Source organism: Meriones unguiculatus, chromosome 3 (genome assembly GCF_030254825.1).
Source record: "Meriones unguiculatus strain TT.TT164.6M chromosome 3, Bangor_MerUng_6.1, whole genome shotgun sequence".
NCBI classification, from domain to species: Eukaryota; Metazoa; Chordata; class Mammalia; order Rodentia; family Muridae; genus Meriones; species Meriones unguiculatus.
In genome coordinates, this window is record NC_083351.1 from 134,028,045 (window position 1) to 134,040,456 (window position 12,412).

Sequence of the window (12,412 nt, forward strand, 5' to 3'; positions counted from 1 at the left end):
GCCTGGCCTAGACGCAGCAACACCTGCCTAGCCCCCAACCACATCCACAGGAAGTAGGTGATTTTGCAAAGGGCTGCAGAGAAAAACGGCGGTTCCCGTTTGTGATGAGAAAGCCTATGCTGGGCATCCCTGGAAAGAGGAAGGGGGAGGGCGTGTTTAAAGAGAGGCTTCACCCCGCCTCCTGCCAGCCCCGCCTGCCCCACCCCAACCAGGTTCCAGCCCAAGTATTTAAGAGGTTATTGGAAAGGTTTCCAAACTGAGGCAGCATCAGGCGGCTCTCTGACGTAGCCAATAGGTGCTGCGAGCTGTCGGGCAGAAGATGTCCAGGGCAGACCAGGGAAAGGATTCTCAGCCCAGTGGGAGCGAGATGAGCATCGAGCTGAGGCCAACAGCCCCCAGCAACCAGGGCCGCAGCAACGAAGCCTTCCAGGTGAGCAGGGCTGACAGGGACTGGGGAACCTGCTGTCTTCACACCTGGCAAGCTTTGTAACAGGAGCCGTGGGTCTCGCTGAACCACGACAAGAACGTTAATTCTTTAATAGGTACAGTTTAAACCCATTCTTTTTTTTTTTTTTTTTTTCCGACTTGGACTTCTCTGGGTTGGTAAACCTGAAAAGTCTCTTTCAAGGTTTAGTGTTGATCTGGACTGCCCTCGTCACCAGGGGAACAAGCTGCCTTCCTCTCCCATTCTTGCCCCTGGTCGAAGAGTAAGTTAGTTTCGGGATTTACCATCAGGTCCCTTCCCCAAGATCTAGACAGGGGAAGAGAAGGGACCTCAGCCCCCAGTGGAGGCAGCAGAAGCTGGATGGGTTCTCAGCCTGAGTGGAATGTAGCCAGGAGCCTGCCCAGGACAACCTACTTATGCAAAACTGTGTCCTTAGCCAAGACTACTGAGTGATTAATTCTCCAAGTCTTGGGGCTGGGTGCCACAGGTGGCCCGAGAGGGAGGCCGGTCCCTGACAGCCTGCCAGGAGCCTGGGTTTGAGTTGCTCCTTGTTTGGCATGCAACACGAGGGCTTTGAAAGTCAGGAAGGCTCAGTAGCCCCTGGGCTTCGGAGACACTTAATGGGCAGAGCACAGCTTCTAAATGGTAACACAAGCCAGGGAAGGGAAAGCGCTTGGCGTGAGCCTGGTCTCTTTCACCATCAAGCTACCTGCCCTGGTTTGGTTGTGACAGGGGTGCCACCCCATAGTTTGGAGGTATGAGGAGGCCTGAAAGTTAAAATGATAAAACACAAGTGGACAAGAAGATGGCGGGAAACGTGATGTCTGTGATGTTTTAAGTTTCACATGTTTGGCGTCTCACAGTAAAGAGGCGAGGCGTCCGGAGGACATGCTTGAATGCCACAGCATGCATACTGTTTTATCCCTTTGGCTGTGTACTGTGGAGAAGCGACCAGAGAAGACAAGGGGCAGGGGCTTGAGGGCCAATAAATCACTGCAAAGTGACTAGAGACAGATTGACAGATAGGATGTCGGCCTTGCGGTTCATGTGTACAGACTTCTCTCCGAACCATCTCTGCTGACAGGCTGGTTTGGTCTCCTCCCTGAGTGCACCATGGGAGGGAAACCTGAGGTCTCCATTAGGAAGAGCAGGAGGGTAGAGCCTGCCTTCTCTGCAATGTCTTCGGCTCAACACTCCGAGGTGACACGCACAGCCCAGCGGTCTACCCACAGCACAAACAGGGGCAAATAGGGTTCCAGCTACTCTTTCCAGAGCTTTCTTTACCAGGGTTTGGATTGCTTTGTTTATTTGTTTGTTGTAGACCTGTATTTACTAGGCAGGATGGTTAGCTGCTTCCAAATATAGTTGCCAGCGCTAAGAGGGAAGGTAGTTCAAAGAGAGCCATAGCATTTGCCCTCGAGAAGCAGAGCGGGGCAGCAAGTCACACAAAGATGCAACGCAAAACACAGCTTGCAAATCAGCCTGGGGTTGATGCTGAACCCACATCAGGTGGGAACCATCCGGCCTGCAGAAAGCCGATCAGTGGAGCTTGAGGGGCGAAGAGCCTGTCTGTCCCTAGGCCTAGGGGCATTGGAGAGGAATGCAAGTCGGCAATGCAGGTGGGGCAGGAGCGCAGGGCGGCGAGGAGGCGTGTCACACCCCCCCACCCATAATGTCTCCATGAGCTTAAGAGGATGTCTTTATTGCCAGATTGGTTTTTTGTTTGGGTTTCTCTGTGTAGCCTTGGCTGTCCTGGATTCACTTTGTAGAACTCACAGGGATCTTCCTGCCCCTGCCACCCCCAGTGCTGGGATTAAAGGCTCGCACCACCACACCCAGCCACTGCCAGATTGTTGAAGATGCCTCTTATGACCATGTTGGAGGATGGCTGTGTGGATGGGACACCAGCAAGAAGGCCAGGCCGCAGGCAGTGGCTGCCAGGGAACCAGCTGCTCAGGGCAAGGAGTCAGGATGAGGACAGGGTGTGGGATGTGCCCTCCGAACTTCCGGTTTTGCTCTGTTAGATAGGATCAGAATGCTACCTATGTAAGGAAGTGTGTGCACCACACAGGTGCTTGTGAGAACCAGTGCTGGCACATACCATAAACATATAATAAGAGCAGCAGCCACTTGGTGCACAGCTGGGGAAGTGAAGTTTTCTAGCCCAGGATGTCGGGGACATCCAAGAGGAAGGTCCGTACCAGGGAAGGGATGAGTTCCACTTAAGGCCTGTTGGCTGAGATCCCAAGTGTCTCCATCGAGGTATAGGTCCACAGGCGAGCCTAAAGAATGGGGAAGCTAGAGGATTTGCAGCCGGGAGTGGGGAGAGCCACAGCAGGGCTGAGCAGAGCCTCGGGCAGGACTGAGGGGAGTGGAGAATAGAAGAACACAGGCCAGCAGAGAGCTGAGGGGCAGAAGCTAGGAGGACCAGGCCCCCATCCTCAGGGGCCCAGCTGCACACAGCTGATCCCAGGCTAATGCTGCTAGCCTTAACCTGTAGCTATGAATCCCACATGGTATGCGTGCTGCTTGTAAACTTTATAGCCAGACACACAAAATATGCCTTTTGCCTGTCCTCAAACGTATACAAAATCAGTCAGAGTGACAAAAAAGGCCTTGTACTGGCCTTTGTGGTGAGTTTTCTAAGATTCCACTGTGGTTTTGTAGACTGCTCTCAGTTCCGGCTGTTGCATTGGCATAAGTTTCCCATCCCATAAATATTTCTGTGAACAGACAAGTGCGTTATCGGTTTGGAGATTTTCTTGGTGCTTCTAAAGTCATTGTAGGATTGGGCACACTGGTACACTCTTTTGGAAGAGCAGGAACACTTTGCTCTTTGGCAGTGGAGCTGTTGGGCATTGAACTATATCTGTGTTTTGTTTGTGGTTGCCTTGGTGTTTTGTTTTGAGGCAGGGTCTCATGTAGTCAACTGTCCATGTACTTTAGGATAACCTTGAACTTATGATTCCCACAACTCTACTTCTCAAGAGTTGGGATGAGGATGTGTACGCCAAAACACCGCAATAAAAAGGTCCTAGGGTTCAAAGAGGACTTTGCATGCTGAACAAGCACTGTACTAGCTGAGCCCAGATATTTTCAACTCCCACTAATAATGCTAAACTGGTTTCTTCTATGATTAGGCCAATTTAGACCCATCAGAAGGGCGTGAGTTCTTGTTTCTCCTCTGCAGCTTCCTTCACCAGTTTTCAGTTGGCTTTGTAAGTTCATCCAGTCTGGTTAGTGTGTAGCAATACAATTACACGATTATCAATTAACTCAGCACACTGGCCAGTTCTTTTTTCAGATGTTGTTTTTGTGGTTGTTTGTCAGGCAATTTTGTCCTTGTGCAAATATCCTCTTCACACAGACCTAGACAGTGTAGACCAGCTCCTGGATTGGCCCCTGGACTCATGCGCACAAGTGAGATGCAGTGTGTAAGAAGTGCAAAAGCTGCTTGCCAGTGTAAACAGCTTCTGTAAGTTGAAAGACTGAAGAGCAGAAAGTACACAAGAGGGCAGCAGGAACAGATGGCTGCTGCCAAGCCTGGTAGCTGGGTTCCATCCACAGAAGGAGAAAAGTGGCTCTAGCCGATTCGTTCTCTCACCCACAACATGCACGTGCACACGCACACAGTCTCTGAATAAATAAATAAGTTCTTTTAAATGTGTGTGGTGACTCAGGTCAACAGTTGCAGCACTCAGGAGTCTAGGACAGGGCATCACAAATTTGGGGCCACCCTGAGTTGATAGCAAGGTCCAGCCTGGCCTGGGCCACACAGTGCAACCTTTGGAGTGCGTGAGTCTCAAGGTAGACAGGCACTATAAATGAACATGGTATCACAGGCAGGGGGATGATGATGAGGTTGAGCTCTGCCTAGACTTTACGGTGTAACTCTGTCTAAAAAGGATGGAGAGAGGCAGGGAGGGAGGCAGGGGAAAATGCGGGCTCTTCCATGGCTCAGTGGCATGCTGCTTCCATCTCTGAATTCATGAGATTCGGTCTTGTTGATTTAGGGGACCTTGTTTTTTGGTTTGGTTTTGTTTTTCACGTCCTCCATCCCCTCTGGCTCTTATATTCTCTCTACGTCCTCTTTCTCTGGGTTCCCTGAGATTTGATGGAGATATCCCATTTAGGACCGCGTGTTTCAAGATCTCTTAGCATCCCGACTTAACTCCCCTCCTCCTGTGCCACAGGTGACCCTCAGACTTTTTGCTCACTCTGAAGTCAGCCCAGCCAGGTGTGGTTGTGCCTGTCCATCATCCCCACACTCAGGAGGCTGAGGCTGGAGGATCATTGAGTTTGGGGCCAGTCTGTGGTTCAATGGTTGAAGGCTTGGCCGGCACACACGAGGGCTTGGGTTCCATGTCCAGCACCACACACAATGGCAAAACACAAAAAGTCAGCTGGGTGGGGCCCACTTAGGCAAGGCTTGGGGCAGGAGCAGAGTCTGGAAATGCCCGGACTCTGCACACACACAGAGCTCGGCTGAATGACTCAACAACGGGCAGGGACCCAGCCAGGCAGGTTTGGAAAGGCTGCTTAGCACAGACCAAACTGGAGAGGTCAGGGATGAGAGAGGCTGAAAAGCAGGTGTAGGTGAAGTCACAGTTGGGCGAGAGCAGAGAGATCCTAACGGTCAAGCGCAGGCTGCTCCAAGATTTCTCAGAGCTCAGGGCGAGCCTCACACCAGAGCTGCCTTACCTCTCCACACATGAATTTAAAATGCAGGACAGTGACTTGCTTTTGTTGTTTGTTTTGTTTTCCCAAAGATACTGTTTTCTCTACAGCCTGGCTGTCCTGGAACTCAGGCATCCTCTTGCCTCTGCCCAGTGACTTCAGTAAGGGACTTTTTTTTAAATAAATATTTTTATTTAATCTTTGACAGCTTCACACTTCAATGTCTCTTGATCATATCTATAAAACACACTTTTATTCTCCTAAGGTAATTGTTTTTTGGAGAATTACTGCCTCTGTCTACTAACCTAGGCCTAGTCCTGGAAGCTTCTAGCCTCTGTACAATCTAACCTAGTCATACCTAGAATGTTTTCAGCATCAGAGTCACCCTTTCTTATTTTTTCTGTACTCATTGCTGGCTGGTTCAACTCAGCTGTTCTGACTCAAACTCCTCCCCCAGCTAATTTATTCAATCTGTTTTTAATTTCGGCCTCTGAATTGCTCTGCATGGCTTCAAACTAACTCCAGCAATCTGCTCTAATCTCCTGGCTCCTTCTCATTCTCTGGCTCATTCTGTCTTCACCTAAGTTCTCTCTCTGTAACCTGTTTTTCTGTTACTGTTCCAGTAAAACTTCTCTCTCCATTGCCCCTTAAGTAGCTTCCCTTTTCTCTCTCTTCTCCTGAGGGTTGCACGTATCCTATTCTGTCAAATCTTTCTCCAATTCATTTTTGCCACTCAACTAGACATCACTTTCAAACATGGGTGCTTCCTGCTACAAACTAACTTTACCTTAATCATTTGGGATTATAAGCGTGTACAACCATGCCTGGATCTAAGCTTTTCTTTACCTGAAACTTGCTCCATATACTAGGCCAGCCTTGAACTCAGTTCTTGGGTCTGTCTCCTGGATTAAAGGCATGTTTGTATACCAGCCAGATCACACAGATCTAGAAGGTCTTTGGATGAGATCTTTTGCCAGAGCAGCCATGCTCTGAATTAAAATTCCTCTACACATATTCAAACCTGACACCCTCCTTCTCTGCCTCTTTCCTGTCCCCATAACATATCAACAAGTCCCCTCTCATCTTCATGTTTGTTTGTTTGCTTCGGTAAAGAGAGTTTTAAAATGTCTATTGATTTCTAAAATGGGCATGGGAAGGAGCTTACATGACTGAAATCAAAATCGCTTCCATGACGACCTCAGGAAAAGCATGTGGGGTTAGTTTTTTTGTTCAACCACTCCTGAAGTAAGTCCTCCAGAGCAGGACTTCCTGCTCCTCAGTGATTAGGCCCTGGGCAGAGAACACAGCACCAGGTTGTGCAATTGTTCATCATTTCTTGTAGCACTCTATTTCTGTGTCATAACAATACCCTCACTTGCATTTTGTTGTGGTGGTGGTGGATTTTAGAGACAGGGTTTCTCTGTGTACCCTTGGCTGTCCTGGCTTTGTAGACCAGGCTGGCCTTGCACACACAGATCCATGAGCCTCCATGAGCACTGGGATTACAGGCATGTGCCACTGCACCCGGCTTTAAACAGCTGACAATTCTGTTCTTTTTAAAATACCGGGTTTGGGCTGTAATGCTTTACCCGTTTTTCTAGTTTGTCTCCTGTGTCTTTGTTCTGCTCTGTTTTTGGTGTCACTCTGGGCCTTAGGTGCCCTCCATCAGCCACACTCCAGCCCTTATCCTCATAACTATCCTTCTTCCTTCCAATTCAGTTTGCTGTTCTTCTAGTTTCTTTCTGTGAATGGTTAGGTTATTGATTAAAGATATTTTTATGATTTATTTTTATGTGTATGCCTGCAGGTTCATGCCTGCTGTCCTCAGAGGTCAGAAGAGCCTGTCAGGGCCCCTCAAACTGGAGTTACAGATGGCTGCGAGCAGCCGTGTGGGTGCTGGAGTCCAACCTTGGTCCTCTGGAAGAGCACACACTGCCATAACTGCCGAGCCCTGTCTCCAGCCCTTGATTTAAGATCTTTTTCCATATAATGCAAGCAACTGCAAACACTGAATCTCCCTCTATCCACTTCTTTAGCTTCAATTCATAAGCTTTGTCTCTGTTTTTATTTTAAGGCAGTGTCTTAGTTAGGGTTAACCACTGCTGTAAACACCATGACAGTAAGTTACTTAGGGAGGAGAGGCCTTATTTGGCTCCCGCAGTTCATCATTGGAGGAAGTCAGGGCAGGAACCGGGAGCAGGAGCTGATGCAGAGGCCACGGAGGGTGCTGCCTCCTGGCTTGCTCCTCGTGGCTTGCTCAGCTTTCCTATAGAACCCAGGACCAGGAGCCCAGGGATGGCCCCACCCACTGGGCTTGGCCCTCTTCCATTGATCACTAATTGAAAAACTGTCCCACAGGCTTTTGAAAGCCTGATTTTTATGGAGGCGTTTTCTCAATTGAGGGGTGACTCTAGACAGTCAAGTTAACATAAATCTAGCCAGAACCAACAGGGTGTCAGTGTGTAGCCCTGACTGGCCTCCACCTGCCACCACCTCTGATGCTGGGACTAAGGGCCTGTGTTATCATGGCCAAACAAGGTCTCAAGAAGGCTTGAATTTACTGTGCAACTGCCAATGACCTTGAACTTCTGATCCTCGGGTCTCAGCCCCCTCCCTGAATTTTGTTCTGTGCTGGAATTATTGGTGTGGCAGCCACACCTAGTTTATGAGGTTTTGGAGCTGGAACCCAGGGCTTGAGGCTGCTGAGAAAACTTTTCACTTGAGCTACACCCCAGCACTCTGACTCTATCAATATTCTCTAATACAGACTCCAGACTTTTTCAGTTTCTTGAAACAGGGTTTCTCTGTGTAGCCCTGGCTGTCCTGGAACTCACTCTATAGGCCAATCTGGCCCTGAACTCAGAGATCCCCTTGCCTCTGCCTTCCAAGCTCTGGGATTAAAGGTGTGCACCACCACTGCCTAGCTGACTGCAGGTTGTTTGGGGTTTTTTTGTTTTGTTTTGTTTTTGTTTTTTAATTTTATTTCCTTCACCTTTCTGAACACATTTCTTCCTCAGTATGAACCATCATATCGGTGTCTTACAATGTTTTCATTTAAACTTGAACTTACGGAATATAATATGGCTGTTTTCTCAAAATTTAATTACTCACTCATCATTTGTTTATTTTGTTCTTTGATTTCGAGACATGGACTTGCTTGTAGCCCTGGCTGGCCTAGAGCTCAGTATGTGGCCCTGGATGGCCTTGAACTTGCAATGATCCCTTTCTGCCTCCTGTGCATTTTGTGGTTTTGTCATTTGGTTGTTGTCATCAGTTGTTTCAGGACTTGACCAAATTATTTCTTTGTAATCAGTCTTCTTGGTCATGTGGTGTGTGCATGTGATAGTCCCAGGATTTCCGAGGACCTTCAAAGCCTATGGGTGGGGCAGAACATTGGCCCGGCACTCTGGAGCCCTGGTTTCAGTTCACAGTGGGAAGGGGAAGGGGACTCAGTCACACACACACACACACACACCTTTCAAAGCCCCTTTTAGATAATTCATTCCCAGGATCTATTAATAAACAGATTAAATCCTGGCATTTTCTGGGGAGACTGAGTGTCCTTTAGCCCTCTGTGGCTGCCTGACCGTGAGCTTTCTTTGGGACTGCAGAGGTGTTTTCACAAGATTGTGCTGTGTCTTGAAGAGAAACCAGGCAGACACACCTCAGAGCCGACTGTGCTGAGATGCTGTTTTGCTTGATGACCACCCTTTGGGCCACTGAAAACCTGCCGTATTTTCCTAGGTTTCTGAAAGGGTGGTTTGGCTAGCTATGTCGTCGTGGTGAGAGGTACCGAACACCTCTGCATTCTGTCAGGAGGAGGATGCATCTGCGGTTTGGAACCATCACTTTAGCCATGAAAATAGTCACAAGCAAAGAACATCAGGGAGAGAGATGTTCTCCTGTGCCCAGGAAGTAGGGAGATGGGGGCGGGGGTGTATGCATTCAGGCTACACGGGATAAGACCCGGTTTGTTATCCACCTCTTGCTGACTTACAGTCGTGATGGCAATCACTCTGAGGCTATGCCTCAGGGCCTGCAGCTGTGAGCCACTCAGAGGCTACGTGTCCACAGCCACCACAGGGCAGGCTGCAGAGCTCTGTGGAACACAGAACAGGACCCAAACTAGCTCCGGTTAGCTTTCTCTTTCCACTCATATAAGGGAACCAGTCCCTGCTGACCAACCTCATCCAGACACCCTTCCTGTGGAAGGAGGCCGCTGGCTCAGAAAGCTGGCGGAACGGTTATTCCAAGACTGGAAAAGAAAAAGAAAGGTGTGAGGATCTGGAATTTTCTATATCAAGGCTTGTTGTGAGCAGGAACCTCAAGTCTCCACTGTCCCGTGAAAGTCTGGAACTTAGATGACAGATGTAGGCAGGTAGCAACAGTTGTCACTCAAAGTCAAGATCTGGATCTTTGGCGACCTCTGAATCCACCCCTTCCGTGTACGAGGTGACTGACTCAGCAGCTTAGGCCTGGCTGTGACTGATGCTCTTATCCTGGGAAAGGACCGTGAAGGAAGCAGGTGGGGAAGACAGGAGGGAATGGTGAAGGTCGTCACATTCAGGCCTAGAGCTTTGTGTGCCTACCCAAGAACAGAGCTCGTGACCACCAGGACCAGCTGGTTTCAGGAAGCAGGGAGTGCGCACGGAGACTCCCCAGGCTTCCCCTCCATCCCTGACTTTTAGGATACAGACCTTTGGTTTTTAGTTTTGCGTGTATCTGTGTGGGGTGTGAACACCCGAGTTTCCACAGAGACCAGATCCCCCCTAGGCTTGAGTTGCGGGCAGTGGTGAGCCGTGCTACACGTGTTGATCCCAGGCGGAGGATTTGAGAGAGCCTTTAAGACAGGGCCAGGCTGCTCCATCACTTGGATGTTAGGAAGAAGAGGCCAGACCTCTACAAGAACTGTTCTTGCTCTCAGCTGAGCCATCTCTCCAGCCCTCAAACCTTTGTTTTTGTGTGCTTTGCTTCCTGAGAGCCAAAGCTGATTGAGTTAAAATGTAACCTACACATTCAACAAAGTTTATCGAGCCCTGACATTGTGCCAGGCATTATAATAGGAGCCACAAACAAAAAGCTGTTATTGGACTGTCCCCAAACAATGACAAATGGCTACCACTCAGTGTGTGTGCAAAATCTGTTCCTGGCCCAGGAGAGGCCTTCACCTGGCCTCAGAATCAGGGAGTCACTGTTTCCACCTGTGTGGAGTGAACAGTTACTGTACGATTTCATTCTTTCATTCAATCAACAAACTTCACTGAGCAACTACCCAGTGCTAGACAGAAGGAAGACACTGACTAGGACGTATGGAGTGTCACTGCCTGAGCTATTTTCTCTGCTGTCATTTTATGAAGAAAATCAGTACTGGAACAGGAAGGTAGGAGGGGCATGAAGCCCTGGAGATGGACAGGGTAGACTTAGCTCAAGGAACCTTGCTGCCTACAAGATCCTAGCCTCTGATTCTAAAGTCAGTAACAGGCTTAAAACTGAATTTCTGTGTTCTGTGTACGCAAGAACATTCTAGAATAAACATGCAAGCCAAACAATAAGGACTTAGAGCTAAAGCAATGGTATGAACTCTCCATGAAGTATGATCAGAAAGCCACCTCCTAACGTGAGGTGATGTTCTTCATGCCATGGGAAAGTGTTGGCCACAGCCCAGAAGGGGACCAGGATGGGCAAATCTGTGACTCTAACCATGAGCCCTAAGTCACACACTCTCCTCACCTCACTTAAACCTTTGTGAACCTTACATTTTACACAGTTTCTCTCTGTGTAGCCCAGGCTGTCCTAGAACTATCTGTAGACCAGGCTGGCCTCAAACTCAGAGATCCACCTGCCTCTGCCCTCTGAATGCCCCCAAGTCTCCCTACCCATGCCCTCCTACCCCCGCTCACCCTGGAATTACAGGCTTGCACCACCACACCCAGCTTGAACATTTCTAATTAAAATAACTGAATTTGGAGTTCCCATCAGATCCTGCTGTATCAAACACTTGCAAAGAGGAAGTTGGAGAGCCTTGGCCTTAATCTGTCAGTCCAGGAAGCTTTGAACGGAAAAAGTATTTCAGAGACTCTGGCCTGTACAGGTGACACACAGGGGACAAAAGCAGCAGCCACCTGGTGAGCCCTAACAGATCCAGAAAGGATGAATGGCGACACAAGCCACCAGCATCTCAGGGGCTGCCAAACGCTAGGCTTCCTCTTGGCCCATGAGCCACTTCCTCATTCCCCCTGCAAACACAGGTCAGAGAGGAGGAAAGGTCCGGGGGAGCCAGCTAGGGCAGCCCAGCGGGCAGGAAGGGCTGCCTCCAGTGCTCCTGGTACTGTCTGTCCTTTCCGTGTGGCAGAGACCTTGGCTGGATGTGACAAGTGGCCTCTTGCCGACTTCTGAGCCAGGAGGCACTACAGGTGGAAAAGAGAAGAACCACACACCTGGTAAGGCAGGAAAAGCAGAGGTTGTGTAGGTAGGTTGAGTCAGGTGGCCCCATATCTACAACCACACACACACACACACACCACTCAGGCAAGTTTCCTAACTTCTCTGCTTGATTCTCACCCAAAAGCTGTCTCAGCAGTTAAGAGCAGGACCTACGCCTGGAGGACCGGGTTTATCCTGTATCCAGCTCCAGGATACCCAATGTCTCTGTGGGCGCCTACACTGACACGCACATCCCCACACGCACACCTACCCACACACGCAGTTAAAAGTAAAAACAGATTCTTAAATAATAGGTCAGGGGCTGGAGAGACGGCTCGGCGCTTAAGAGCGCCTGTTGCTCTTGCAGACGATGTGTGCTGAGTTTTCAGCACACATGTTGTACTTCTCATCCAGCACCAGGGTAGGTGGTGCTCCCTGCTGACCCCTGCAGTCACCAGGCACATGCCTGGCACACATCCATACATGCAGGCAAAATACTCATACACGAAGCAAAGCTTTTGAATGAATGAATGTTAAAAGAAAAAGTGAACGACCGCCCTGCATCACAGTGCTGCGGAGAAATGAAAGCCCCAAAGCCAGAGCCCCTGGGGAAATGGAGGCCCTGCCCCTTGCCACAGGGCTCTTGAGCAATGAGTGCCAAGCACTGGCCTCAGCAAATTCTCAGCTATCAACAATGATTTCATACCACTCAGCTGGGGTGCTGTTCAGGTTCAGAAGTCTGAGTGTGAAGTCATTCTCTTGTTGCAAACACTGGGGTCCTCTGATACGAAGTCCCCTGATGTCCCCCGCCACTCCACCTCCCACAACACCGAGCTTTGTATCCAGGCTCTCACAGATGCTCTACCA

The 12,412-nt window shown here is 49.4% G+C and overlaps 1 protein-coding gene across 1 annotated transcript in view; it reads left to right on the forward strand.

Moving 5' to 3' along the window:
- Nucleotides 1-257: 257 nt before the first annotated feature.
- Nucleotides 258-12,412, forward strand: part of Slc28a3 (solute carrier family 28 member 3) — a 53,000-nt gene continuing 40,845 nt past the window's right edge. The window contains exon 1 of the mRNA XM_060380564.1: nucleotides 258-430. Within this exon, the coding sequence (XP_060236547.1) occupies nucleotides 320-430 (111 nt within the window). The 5' untranslated portion in view covers nucleotides 258-319. The remainder of the gene's footprint in view (nucleotides 431-12,412) is intronic.